At 46.5% G+C, this 14,555-nt stretch overlaps 1 protein-coding gene across 1 annotated transcript in view; it reads left to right on the top strand.

Annotated features, from left to right (window-relative positions):
• The first annotated feature begins 812 nt into the window (after nucleotides 1–812).
• Nucleotides 813–14,555, top strand: part of LOC141182830 (uncharacterized) — a 31,468-nt gene continuing 17,725 nt past the window's right edge. The window contains exons 1-6 of the mRNA XM_073660957.1: nucleotides 813–873; nucleotides 7,082–7,216; nucleotides 7,346–7,525; nucleotides 7,608–7,731; nucleotides 7,815–7,912; nucleotides 8,111–8,201. Coding sequence (XP_073517058.1) covers nucleotides 7,139–7,216; nucleotides 7,346–7,525; nucleotides 7,608–7,731; nucleotides 7,815–7,912; nucleotides 8,111–8,201 — 571 coding nt within the window. The 5' untranslated portion in view covers nucleotides 813–873; nucleotides 7,082–7,138. The remainder of the gene's footprint in view (nucleotides 874–7,081; nucleotides 7,217–7,345; nucleotides 7,526–7,607; nucleotides 7,732–7,814; nucleotides 7,913–8,110; nucleotides 8,202–14,555) is intronic.

A 14,555-nucleotide genomic window follows, 5' to 3' on the forward strand; every position in this document is an offset into this window, starting at 1 on the left:
GTACACGCACGGCTCCGCTCCGTACACCTCTTACACGCGCGGCTACGCTCCGTACACCTCGTACACACGCGGCTCCGCTCCGTAAGCCTCGTACACACGTGGCTCCGCTCCGTATGCCTCGTACACGCGCGGCTCTGCTCCGTACGCCTCGTACACACGCGGCTCCGCTCCGTACACCTCGTACACGCGCGGATCCGCTCCGTACACCTCGTACACATGCGGCTCCGCTCCGTACACCACGTACACACGCGGCTCTGCTCCGTACACCTCGTACACACGCGGCTCTGCTCCGTACGCCTCGTACACGCGGCTCTGCTCCGTACACCTCGTACACACGCGGCTCTGCTCCGTACACCTCGTACACACGCGGCTCCGCTCCGTACACCTCGTACACACGCGGCTCTGCTCCGTACACCTCGTACACACGCAGCTCCGCTCCGCACACCTCGTACACGCGCGGCTCCGCTCCGTTCACCTCGTACACATGCGGCTCCGCTTCGTACACCTCGTACACACGGCTCTGCTCCGTACACCTCGTACACGCGCGGCTCCGCTCCGTACACCTCGTACACACGCGGCTCCGCTCTGTACGCCTCGTACACACACGGCTCCGCTCCGTACACCTCGTACACACACGGCTCTGCTCCGTACACCTCGTACACGCGCGGCTCTGCTACATCCACACTGTAAACCCCTCCTGACCCCACACATAAACTTCAGCTCATCCAGCACCATGACAACCAGCACAGCAGAGTCCTGCATCCACTGAGGCCCCTGATCATGTGACCCCTGACTCCTCCCCTCCTGTGACCTCATCACAGGTCTTGTGCGCACAGAGCAGCCATATATGTGGTGGCCGCTCTGCAGGTGGAGGTATGTGGAGACCCCATTACTGGGCGCAGGGGGCATTAACCCCTTCAGCACGGAGACTCTTTTGGGGTCTCTGTGTGGTGTGAACAGTGAGGTAACAGCTGTGGACAGAATGCGGCTTAGCTGGTTCCCGTCCACATTAGATCCATTCAGACGACAGCAGGATGAAGGACAGAAGCCCAGAGAAGTCCTCACACAACGCCATTATTCCTCTCCTAGCTCCAGCGCAGTAATGTAGATACTGGTGATTATCTCTCCATTACTGGATCGAGTATCGGGGGAGTTGTAGTCCGCCCCCCGTATGTCTTGTGTCTGTTATACGGCCAGTATACATTCGGGCATTGCCTGCCATACACTGTAGTGCTGTAGCCATGTTTTCTAGTGGCATTACTGCGATTGGCCGGCCACATCTTGTTATCGGTAGTGATGAGGGAACATGCTCCGATAAGGAACTAAAGGGTGCAACTTTATAATATTTAGGGGGAGGGAGTGGACATTAATCTAAGCACTCCCTCCTATAACAACTCTCCTTGAACTACTATACTTTCTGAGGACAGTGGGCCGAGCATCGCATTGCGGGGGTCTTTCGGTAAGAGCCAAGAACTAGTGATCAGCGAATGGTCTTTAGATAAGGGGTTAACCGAGCACGCTCGAGCACAACTGAGTATCATTGGAGCGCTCGTATATTATGTTCGAGTCCCTGTGTCTGCATGATTTGCGGCTGTTAAACAGCTTCAACACGTGAGGATTCCCTAACAAACAGGCAATCCCTGCATGTGTTGAGGCTGTCTAACATTTAAAAAAATGATGTGGAGTTCCCCCCTATTTTTGATGACCAGCTAAGGTAAAGAAAACAGCTTTGGGCTGATATTATCCAGCTGGGAAGGTCCATGGATATTGGCCCCTTCCAGCCTAAAAATACCAGTCCACAGCAGCCCCAGAATTGGAAAATCCAATTAGATGCGACAAATTTTGGCACTTTGCCTGCCTCTTCCCAATTGCCCTGGTATGTTGGCAACCGGGGTAATATTTTTTGGGTTTACATCAGCTGTGTATTGTCAGCTGTTATCAATTGTAACAGTTAGTATTAGAGAAGCGCCCCCATTACAAACCCAGTAAACTAAAAGAAAAAAAACACACAAAAATATTTTTTTTTAGAAAACAACTCCCCGACAGACAACAGAGGAATAAAGTTCAGAGAAGAAGCTTCATAGAAATACGTTGACGTTACAGACGTCATTTAACCCCTTGGGAGAAAGTGATTCTAGGGAGTAAATCCAGAACACGTCTCTGTAGAAGTTTACAGCGTTGTGATTGTGAATCCGCTGCGGTCATCTCTTCTAACACCGACCATCGGAGATCAGAACTTTTATCACCATCTCCGAGAAATGTCTGGCCACGGTGGTCTCAACAAACTTCTGCTCTTCTTCATTCTTTTTCTTGCAGGGGCCGCAGTGGATTTCATCCTAGACTCATAGAGCCGAATAGAGGAGCCATGTTCCTTCAGTCTGATTGTAATTGATCGTGGTGTTTGTCCAATGTCCACTTTAAAGAAATTGTCCACTACTTTATATGAACCCCCCAACTTATCCCCCCGGGGCCCAGAAATGTTTTTGCAAATACCTTGCTGTGCCTTTTCTGCCTCTGAGCGGCGCTATCGCTGGCCGCTCAGAGGCATCACGTGACGTGACGTGATGTCACGTCATGTGAGGTGTGACATCAGTGACGCGCTCCCCGCAGTGGATGCTGGGCTGTGGGCGGGGTTACCCCGTGCGTCACACCCAGCATCCACCGCGTGCTTTCCCAGTAAATGAGGAGAGGGAGAGTGCGCGGTGGATACCGGGTGTGATGCGCAGGGTAACCCCGCCCACAGCCCAGCATCCACCGTGGAACACAGAAGTGAGTACCCCCTGCTGCAGCCGGAACATGACGTGACATCAGATGTCAGAGCCGGCTGAACCGGGAGGTCACGTGATGCCTGTGAGCGGCCAGTGATAGCGCCGCTCACAGGCAGAAAAGGCACCACAAAGTATTTAGAGAAACACTTCCCTGGGGGAATACATTGAGGGATCATATAAAGTAGTGGACAACCCCTTAACACAAGGGCACTTTACTGAGTAATTCACACCAGAAATATAGCCAGTAAAAACCACCAATATCCACATGTGTCCCTTCTAATTGGTGGGAAAACTATCACCTCTAATAATCCTCACACAGTTCTGGAATGACAAACACTGAAAAGTGCCCCTTTATGGATTTGAAAGAAAGTCTGTTTAGACACTTTAGCTTAATAATATCAGCTCTAATCAAATGGTTAGATAGCGATTTACCTGAAGATTCACAAATTGTGGGGTTGTTTTGAAAATGTTATATTTAGGGTGTTTTTGTGAAGGAATCATGTATTGCTCCCATAGTACAGTGCCCCTTTCATGGCCCCCACACACAGTATACTGTTCCCCCTAGTACCACCATCCACCCACACACTGTATAATGTCTGCACACTACCTCCATCCCCAATTGTATTTTTTGGGGGTGTTTGTCATGTAATATATGGAAACCTACCGTATTTGCCGGAGTATAAGACGACTGGGTGTATAAGATGACCCCAACTTTTCCAGTTAAAATAAAGGATTTGGGATATACTCGCCGTATAAGACTACCCCTCTTCTAACGCAAATACGGTAAAAATTAAAAAAAAAATCAGATTTGATTTCAATATGGTAATTTTAAAGTGATGAACCTTACCGGCGATTGGCTGGTTGTTGTATACAAATCCTGCTTGGATTGGTCAGCTCTCCCTGCCTGTCCAGCCCTCCCTGTCTCCAAGACTATCAGTGGAAACGATGAAGGCTAGCACTCAACAAAGTGGAAAGGCACGGTCCTAGTGAAGGGAGCCAGTGGTTCCGTCAGTAAAAATCACTGCACACGTAGAGAGGTATGGTATGCTTTAGGTGAAACTTTATTTAAAGGGTGATGCTTGCGGCGACTAGTGGACGTTTCGGCCAAGTGTTGGCCGAAACGTCCACTAGTCGCCTCAAGCATCACCCTTTAAATAAAGTTTCACCTAAAGCATACCATACCTCTCTACGTGTGCAGTGATTTTTACAGTTTTTTCCAAGACTATCAGAGCGGTAGCACATCCCTCTGGCCCTTGTATCATTACTGGTACCTCCTTCTCTGCCTCTCTGATCTCGCTCCTGAGGACTACAGTGACTACGTGAGGGGGACGCCTGCAGCTTGCTTCACTTACACTTTCCCGGTGAGGCGCCCCCTCACCTCATCACTGCAGTCCTCAGGAGCGAGATCAGAGAGGCAGAGAAGGAGGTACCAGTAATAGGATACAAGGGCGGTCCAGAGGGATGTGCTACCGCCCTGATAGTCTTGGAGACAGGGAGGGCTTATAAATTACCATAAATACCGTATTTTTTGGACTATAAGACGCACCGGACCATAAGACTCGCCTAGGTTTTAGAGGATGAAAATAGAAGAAAATGTAAGCAAAAAATTATTATTATTATTATTATTAATTTATATAGCGCCATTGATTCCATGGGGGTTACATACAAAATAAGAATATCACTACAGTAAACAAAGTAACAATGATAGACTGGTACGGAGGGAAGAGGGCCCTGCCCTTGCGGGCTTACATTCTACGGGAATAGGGAGGAGACAGTAGGTTGGGGGGTTGCAGTAGTAGTAGCTTCGGCGTTGTTGAGGAGGCAGCGGGGTCATTGCAGGATGTAAGCTTTCTTGAAGAGATTGGTTTTCAGGTTCCGTCTGAAGGATCCGGATGTGGTGGATAATCGGACGTGTTGAGGCACAGAATTCCATAGGATGGGGGATATTCGGGAGAAATCTTGGAGGCGATTGCGTGAGGAATGGATAAGTGTGGAGGAGAAAAGGAGGTCGTGGGAGGACCGGAGGTTACGTGAGGGAATATATCGGGAGATTAGTTCTGAGATATACGGAGGAGAGAGGTTATGGATGGCTTTGTAGGTCAGTGTTAGTAGTTTGAACTGGATGCGCTGGGCAATTAGGAGCCAGTGAAGCGATTTGCAAAGGGGCTTAGCAGAGGAGTAGCGAGGCGAGAGATGAACGAGTCGTGCAGCGGAGTTGAGGATGGACTGGAGGGGTGCGAGAGTGTTAGCAGGGAGGCCACAGAGGAGGATGTTGCAATAGTCGAGGCAGGAGATGATGAGGGCATGCACAAGCAGTTTAGTAGAGTTAGAGTTGAGGAAAGGACGGATTCTGGAAATGTTTTTGAGCTGGAGGCGACAGGAGGTGGCGAGAGCTTGGATGTAGGGTTTGAAGGACAGGGCAGAGTCAAGGGTTACTCCGAGGCAGCGGATTGTCGGTACAGCGGAAAGAGTGATGTCGTTTATTATGATAGATAGATCAGGTGGGGAAGATATGAGAGATGGGGGAAAGATAAAAAAATGTGTTCACGATGTACTTTTAAGGGGGAGGGGGTCTTCTGCTGACACTAGTATAGGGGTAATGTCCCCCAATTCTGACAATATCCGCCATCCTGGTATATATGCCCCCCCCCCCTTCCTTTTATACGTGGCAATCCCCCATCCTGGTATGCATGGAACCCCTCCATCCTGGTATGCATGGCACCCCTCATCCCTGTCCTGGTATGCATGGCACCCCTCATCCCTGTCCCGGTATGCATGGCACCCCTCATCCCTGTCCCGGTATGCATGGCATCCCTCATCCCTGTCCCGGTATGCATGGCACCCCTCATCCCTGTCCCGGTATGCATGGCACCCCTCATCCCTGTCCCGGTATGCATGGCACCCCTCATCCCTGTCCCGGTATGCATGGCACCCCTCATCCCTGTCCCGGTATGCATGGCACCCCTCATCCCTGTCCCGGTATGCATGGCACCCCTCATCCCTGTCCCGGTATGCATGGCACCCCTCATCCTTGTCCTGGTATGCATGGTCCCCCTAATCCCCATCATGCTGCACATAAAAAAAAATAAACACTCCTACTCAACTTTCTTCTCTCTCCTCCAGCACTGCATCCTGTCTGCCTGCACTGATCTCTCCATGTGAGCTGCGCATGACGTCACTACGATTCGCGGCTCACAAGGAGAGCTCAGCTGCCGGAAGTCACTGCTCCCCACGCCGGGACTGTGTGCGCAGGGAGCAGTGACTTCACTCTCCTTCATAGCTGGTACACAGAGGAGCCGCGCTGCGGCTCCTGCTGCTGCCGGCTGTCTCCTGTGCCCGCTCATTAAAGGGCATGAATATTCACCCCCTCCCCACACCCATGGGCGTAGAGAGAGGTTGAATATTCATGTCCTTTAACAGCCGGCACAGGTGATTCCGGCAGTAGCAGGAGCCGCAGCGTAGCTACACTGTGTACCACTATTAAAGAGCATGAATATTCACCCCCTCCCCACACCCATGGGCGTAGAGAGAGGTTGAATATTCATGTCCTTTAACAGCCGGCACAGGCGATTCCGGCAGCAGCAGGAGCCGCAGCGTGGCTACACTGTGTACCGCTATTAAAGAGCATGAACATTCAGTGCTCCCCATGGGCATGGGGAGCACTGAATATTCATTTTCAATAGCAGCGGGGACAGTGTAGGCTGCAGCAGGTGGCTGCTGCCTCCTGTGCCCCGCTCCTCCACCGCTGCCGCTCCCCCCACACACCACACATATTATATATATATATATATATATATATATATATATATATATATATATATATATATATATATATATATATATATATATATATATATATATATATATATATATATATATATATATATATATATATATATATACCCCCAACATTCGGAGTATAGGAGTATACGCCCTATACGATGACACCCGGCGTATAAGACGACTTCTGACTTTTGAGAAGATTTTCAGGGGTTAAAAAGTCGTCTTATACACCAATCCGGTACATGAAAATGCTAAAAAACTCCTATCATATCCAGAGAAAAAAATACATTGTACATGGAGAGTTTGGCATCAAATACCTCCTATCTTGATGTTCTTACAAACAAACTTTTATAAATGTCTCAAACTTCTGTGTGTGAATCAGACCTGAGATCTAACGTTACTAGATGTAAAGAAGAAAACTAAATAGTATAAAATAGTAAATCTCATATGTTTCCCTTATTATCTCCAGTGATTTTATTATTACACAGGATTTTTATGAATTTACATCGGCTCATGTTCTTCTCATTCAGGTCTCTACAATATCGGATCCTTTAAATAAGAAAAATTTTCTGATTCATCTATTAAGCATGGATATGGACAGGGACAAGATGGCGGAGAGGATATTACACCTCACCCTAGAGATCCTCTTCCGGCTTACTGGAGAGGTGAGAGATTCTGATGACATCACATTGCATCATTCTTATCTATGGGAATAACAGATGGACAGAACTGGAGAGGTGAGGACTCTGGAAATGTCTGGAGTGAGATTTATTAATGTGTCTCTCCATAACCAGGATTACACAGTAGTGAAGAAGACCTCTAGTGAGCGCTGTCAGGACCCTGTGTCTGAGGGATGGGGAAGACCCCTGAGCCCAATCACAGGGCCTCCATCTCATCACCTGATACATGAGGACATCAATGACCAGAAGATCCTAGAACTCACCTACAAGATTATTGAGCTGCTGACTGGAGAGGTGACACTGCTGGGAATGCTGGGACATTATACAGTAACGCTATGAAGGGATCGGGGGATGAATGTATCGTTGTATCTGTTAGGTTCCTATAAGGTGTCGGGATGTCGCTGTCTATTTCTCCATGGAGGAGTGGGAGTATTTAGAAGGACACAAAGATCTGTACAAGGACGTCATGATGGAGATTCCCCAGTCCCTCACATCACCAGGTAATAGACAGGACTAAATACACACAGTCTATAATTATCTGTATGTAAAGAATTAATTCAGTCCCTGTATGTGTTTCCTCCAGATCTATCCAGTAAGAGGACAACACCAGAGAGATGTCCCCGTCCTCTTCTTCCACATGACTGTAAACAAGAAGATCCCAATGTTCCTCAGGATCATCAGGTAGATGGAGAGAAGGTGTCATGAGATCTCCCCTATGATGTGTAGACGGCTGTGAAGATCTTGTGCTCAGTCTTGTTTTATCCACCAGTATTATATGTTTTATACTTGTGTAATGAGGACGGTGGAGATGGCAGGATTAGAGCTGATCATAGATGTGACTTCTTCATCTGTCTGTGACTTTTACAATATTTGTTTCAGGTTGAAGATCTGACCCATATTAATACTACAGAGATATATGTGAGGGGTGATGAGCAGTGTAAAGAGGAGATTCCTACATATGACTACCCAGGTGAGTAGTAACCACTAAATGCAGAGAAGTCACAGATTCTTCTCAGATAATAGCACTGCTGGAATAGGTGAACAAGTAGGGTCCATTCAAATAGCAAATGAAACTTGGCACTCAAACAGGCATAATTTTAATGTATTTAATTGCAGTCCAACACGGGTACAATTGTTTTGGTCCTCAAGACCTTCATCAGTGTGTACTGCAGCATAAAGACCAAAAAATTAAAAACTACATATATCAGACAAAAGCTTAAAAAGTACCGTATTTTTCGGTCTGTAAGACGCACCTAGGTTTTAGAGGAGGAAAATAGAAAAAAAATGTAAGCAAAAAATGTGGTCATGATGCCCTGTTAAGTCGTGGTGAATATTCATGGCCTTTAATAGTGGGGACGCTGACAGCCGAGCGCAGCAGGAGCCGCGCTGCGGCTACAGCGTGCGCACTATTAGGGAGAATGAATGCTCACTGCTCCCCACGCACAGATTCCCAGCGTGAGGAGCGGTGACTATTCCGCCACAGAGCTGGACACTGCACTGGAGGAGAGAGGAGGTGAGTATGAAAGTTTGTTTTTTTTTTCTGTGCAGCGTGAGGGGGATCAGGGGATGCCAAGCATACCTGGATGAGGGGACCATACATACAGGGATGAAGGGGGCTATGCATAGAGGGATGAGGTGGGCCATACCTACAGGGATGAGGGGGGCCATACCTACAGGGATGAGGGGGGCCATGCCTACAGGGATGAGGGGGGGCCATGCCTACAGGGATGAGGGGGGGCCATGCCTACAGGGATGAGGGGGGGCCATGCCTACAGGGATGAGGGGGGCTATGCCTACAGGGATGAGGGGGGCCATACATACAGGGCTGAAGGGGGCCATACATACAGGGATGAAGGGGACCATGCATACAGGGATGAGGGGGGCCATGCATACAGGGATGAGGGGGGCCATACATACAGGGATGAGGGGGGCCATACATACAGGGATGAGGGGGGCCATACATACAGGGGGCCATACATACAGGGTGCCATACTTACCAGGAGCCGCGCTGCAGGCACAGTGTGCCGGTTATTAAGGAAAATGAATATTCACTGCTCCCCACGCCCATGGACGTGGGGAGCAGTGAATATTAATTTTCTTTAGTAGTGGGCACAGTGTAGGCTGCCGCAGGCGGCTGCTTCCTCCTGTGCACCGCTACTCCGTCACTGTCACTTCCCCCACATCCCCCACCACTCACAGCCACAGTATTTTATGTATATCGGACTATAAGATGCACCCCCCACTTTCCTCCAAAATTTTGGAGGAAAAAAGTGCGCCTTATAGTCCAAAAAATACGGTACTAGAAATAAACTGTCATAAGGTATTTCTGAAATTCAAAAACATTGCAATAGAGTGCTCATAATGGCTGTATAATAAGTGTGACCTACCAGACTGCTAGGAATATAGTTAAAGGTAAAAGCAGGAAGGACACAGTGTCTCAGTGGAAAGACAGGATCTAGGGAGACAAACAGCCATAAGAACATCAGCCCCATAGGGAATTATCCAATAGGGACCAGCAGATATATGTAGAAACATACCCAGTAGTGAGAGCAGGAAGTATGACAGGCGTGGAACATGGTATCTGCCACTGGTTCCTAAGGTCGCCATGTCAAGGGAGGAGAAAGCCTAGTATATGTGGTCAGAGGGCTGGAACTAATGTCCCAGGAGACCAATCAGGGTGAACCGCTGGTGTAATATTCCTGGAAGTGGACTGAAGTGTTAGAAGGCGGTGTCTGGATAGCAGTGACGTCAGGAAGTGACGCCGTGTCATACGCTGCTATCAATTGCCTGAAGGCATAGGAGGCGTGACTGGAGAAACTGAGCGCGAACGTGCGTTCCACGGTGCAGAACGTGCATGTCAGAGGCTGCGTCCTGCGTTCCAACAGCAGGAAGACTGTGTTCTGAGTGGGTGGAGTGCGTTCCAGAACAGGGGAGTTTGCGTTCCACTGTGGGATGAAGGATGGAAGCCGTGCAGGACTATAGGACAAAAGAATAATAAGCCTGGAAATATGACAGGAGGTGAACAGGTATAAGTGGATCAGCCTGTGGGCCGTGGAGGATGATGATCAGTGATTAAAATAAGGAGAAGCCGTTCTACAACATAAAGAATGCAAAATTAGTACCATGATAATGAAAGAAAATTAATCTCTCTAAAATGACATGCAAATACTGTATCTCAAAGCACATATATGTACACTCCAACAGTGAAAAACTCAAGGCTGACAACAATGTGGTACAACTTATGCAGTTCTCTCTAAAATTATCACAGGAATGACAATTAAACATATTCCCTATTGAGCCCCCTGGGGGTAAGGGTTTGAAGTTCATGGATCTAAAAGGCCTCCCTTATCTTCAGTAGGCATGCACGGTCTCCTCCGCGTCTAGGGGAAAGCACCTGTTCAATGACCTGGAACTTGAGTTGAGATATGTTATGGCCTAATGTAACAAAATGTTGTAGCAAGAGTGTAGTAGATTCTTGCATCTAATTGTGGACTTATGCTTGTGGTTGTATCGTGTCACCAATGTATGCCAGACCACAAGGGCATTTAATGAAGTATAATATGAAGTTGGTGTAACAGGTAAAATACCCTTTGACCGGGTATTGTTTACCAGTATGGGGATGGTAAATGGTGTTCCTATGTAGGATGTTGTTGCATTGGTGGCACTGCAAGCAGGGGAAGGTCCCCCTCTTAGGAATTTGTAAAAAATGTTGTTTAACCCAGGTATGTGTGAGGCCCACGTCGGCACAAACTAGTCAATCCTTGAGATTGGGTGCCTGTTTGAAACATGGAAAAAATGGTTGTTGGAACTCTGGGATGTGGGGATAAGCAGATTGTAGAATGTTTCAATGTCTCAGGATGGCTTTGTGCAAGATGTATGCGAACTGATGGTAAGTGTGGACAAACAGAATCTGGTTCATGGTTTTAGGATGGGTGTGAGCTGAAGGTGTGTTATGTTGGTGTAGGATTTCAGGGGGATAGCCCCTTTCCTCAAATTTGTGGCACATTTCCGGTAACCTCTGTGAGTGTAATTGATCATTACTCACTATCCTATTTACCCGCTGGAAATGGGATTTTGGAATTGACCGTTTCATTTGTAAAGAGTGATTACTCGTAAAGTGTAAGAGACCGTTTTGATCGGTAGGTTTTGTGTATGTCAGTGGTTAGTAATCCTTGTTGGTCCTTGAGGACCATGGTATCCAGGAAACTGATTTGATGAGAACTGTGAGTCATGGTAAAGCCCAGGTCTGTCCAGGAGGAGTTCAAAAGGTCATACAATTCATTTAGAGATTCCTGTGGACACCCCTCATATGTAAAAAATGTCATCGATGTAACGTTTCCATGCGATGGAGTGAGTATGGAAGAATGGATTAGAGTACACTATTTGGGCCTTGAAGGTAGCCATATGAGAGTTGGCATAAGGGGGGTCATGTCAGAGCCCATCGCTGTCCCTTTAGTCTGTAGGAAGTAAGCATCTTGAAACAAGAAATCATTTTTGTTAAGAACTAAGATCAGGAGTTCAATGCCAAGTTCAATGATAAGGGGATCTGTCTGTGACTCAAGAAACAGACTGAGTAAAGCACGTATACCTTCAGAGTGTGAAATACATGTATAGAGGCTGTTGACATCAAAAGAAACCAAGATGCATTTAGGGGGGACACATTTTAGGTCAGTGATAAAACTGAGAAAAGCTCCTGTATCTAGTAAAAAGGAGGGATTGTTTTTTTAATCAAAGGTGTCAATATTTTGTCTAAGAAAATTGATAAAGGTGAAAGAAGCAAATCTGTTGAGGTTACTATAGGACGACCGCGAGGATGGTCAAGGCTTTTGTGAATTTTGAAGAGTACATAAAAGACAAGTGTGATGGGATGTTGCTTAGTGAGAAAATCACATGCCTTACTATCGATCACTCCTCTGGAGAGAAAATGTTCCAACACAGATGCTATTGCAGTCCTGACTTGATGTGTTGAGTCATGGGGTAGTTGTTGGTATGTGGAGTTATCGTTAAGTTGTCTATTGACTTCCAGGAGATAATCCCCTTTATACATCACTACTATTGCACCCCCTTAGTCTGCCGGTTTGATGATAAGATTGCTCTCTTCCTGAAGGCTTCTGCAGCTCTGACTGTTAAGGGGAGAAATATTGGACTGGTAATGAAGCAGCCCTTTGTCTACCTTGGAATGCAAGTCCTGAAAGGCACTAGCCGTGAAACCAATGAAAGTCTTGAGCGCATATAAGCCATGTGGAGGTCTGTATGAACTTTTGGGGCATAGGCCGAGACTGGCAGCCGTGATGGAGGTATTGACAGAGAGGGTAGAGGAAATAAAAAAGGTATTGCCTAGTGTGTCATTGGCAAAGTGTGTCCTAAGGCGTAGTGAGAGATAAAAACACTAACTGCATATCAAGATTTAATGTGTTGTACTTGTTAGTGGGGCAAAAAGATAACCCCTTCTGTAGTACAGAAAGTTGTGCAATGCTCAAAGTCCTAGAGGATATATTTACCACCAACCATGCTGTGCCTGGGAGCGGATCACTCGTCCACGAGTCCACTTTTCCGCTTGTGTTGGCCACCTCTTCTGGTCTTCTGCTTCGGGAATATCTTTTTCGTTGACCTAAAAAAGGAGCAGAAGTGGTAAAAAGGTCCCTCCTGTCCGTGTCCGAACTGGAGGTAGAAGAATCTGTAGTGGATTTGGCAAATCTGGGAGCATAATTTCTTGAGGTCTATCTGTTTTGCCATCTATAGACCCAGTCTTGCTCGTAATCTTCGGTATCTCTCGCAAACTTATTCCTTTTCTTGCTCTCCGTATCTCGTTGATGCTGGTCGATGCTCGTCTTGATTTTGTTTTGTAGAGTGATGAGCGAGTATGTTCTGTTAACCCTTTCACCGAGTATGCTCGGGCCGAGCTCCGAGTATTTACAGCTGCTCGGTAATATGTTTGAATCGCTCCTGTGTGCATGATTTGCAACTGTTTGACAGCTTTATTACATGTGAGGAATGTGTAAGAAATAGACATTCCTCCCATGTATTAAAACTGTCAAACAGTCGCAAATCATGCACACGGGAGTGATTCAAACATATCACCGAGCAGCTGTAAATACTCGGAGCTCGGCCCGAGCATACTCGGCGAAAGGGTTAACAGAACATACTCGCTCATCACTAGTGCTGAGTTCTTCTGTAGAGATAGTAGCAGCAAGTTGAGTCTCAATATTTTTTACCTGTTCTTTGATCGATAGAATAGCCTTCTGTAAGTAGTCAACTGTTAGGGTCATAAGATCAAAAGAGCATTTATTAAGGATATGTTAACATTTTATGCAGTACTCAGACTGATCGCTAAACAGGGTTGGACAAATTGGAACCCTCAATCCCCTTGGGATCCTTTGTACTCTGAAATATTCTGTCAATGTGGCACAATGCAACTCTATGCTGGTGAAGTGGTGAAATTCTCGCTCTAAGTTATGTCCTCACGTCTCCTTCGGGGGAACTTTTAAGAAATCACATGATAGGTTAGATTGAGCAATGATATTGGATGTTTCCCCAGCATTATACGAGAACGTGGAAGAGGACATGACACTTCAGCGTGCTTACGTACTGGAGTAGATAATAGTGTAGAAAAACGCAGCACTGCTGGAATAGGTGTGCAAGTAGGGTCCAAAACCATTCAAATAGCAAATGAAACTTGGCAATCAAACAGGCATAATTTTAAAGTATTTAATTGCAGTCCAACACAGGTACAAACGTTTCGGTCCTCAAGACCTTCATCAGAGTGTACTGCAGCTTAAGCACAAAAAAATAAAAACTACAAATATCAGACAAAAACATAAAAAGTACTAGAAACAAATTGTCATAAGGTATTTCTGAAATTCATAATCATCTGAAAATGCAAAACATTACAATAGAGAGCACATAATAGCGGTATAATAAGTATCTCAACTCAAGTTCCAGGTCATTGAACAGGTGCTTCCCCCTACATGCGGAGGTGGCTGTGTACGCCTACTGAAGATAAGGGAGGCCTTTTGGATCCATGAACTTCAAACTCTTACCCCCAGGGGGCTCAATAGGGATTATGATTTATTGTCATTCCTGTGATAATTTTAGGGAGAACTGCATAAGATGTACCACATTGTTCTTGTTAACCTTGAGTTTTTCACTGTTGGAGTGTACATACAGTTAGGTCCATATATATTTGGACAGAGACAACATTTTTCTAATTTTGGTTCTAGACATTACCATAATGAATTTTGAACAAAACAATTCAGATGCAGTTGAAGTTCAGACTTTCAGCTTTCATTTGAGGGTATCCACATTAAAATTGGATGAAGGGTTT

Source organism: Phyllobates terribilis, unplaced genomic scaffold (assembly GCF_046119375.1).
Source record: "Phyllobates terribilis strain yellow unplaced genomic scaffold, ASM4611937v1 Scaffold_36__1_contigs__length_13169755, whole genome shotgun sequence".
Lineage (NCBI taxonomy): Eukaryota > Metazoa > Chordata > Amphibia > Anura > Dendrobatidae > Phyllobates > Phyllobates terribilis.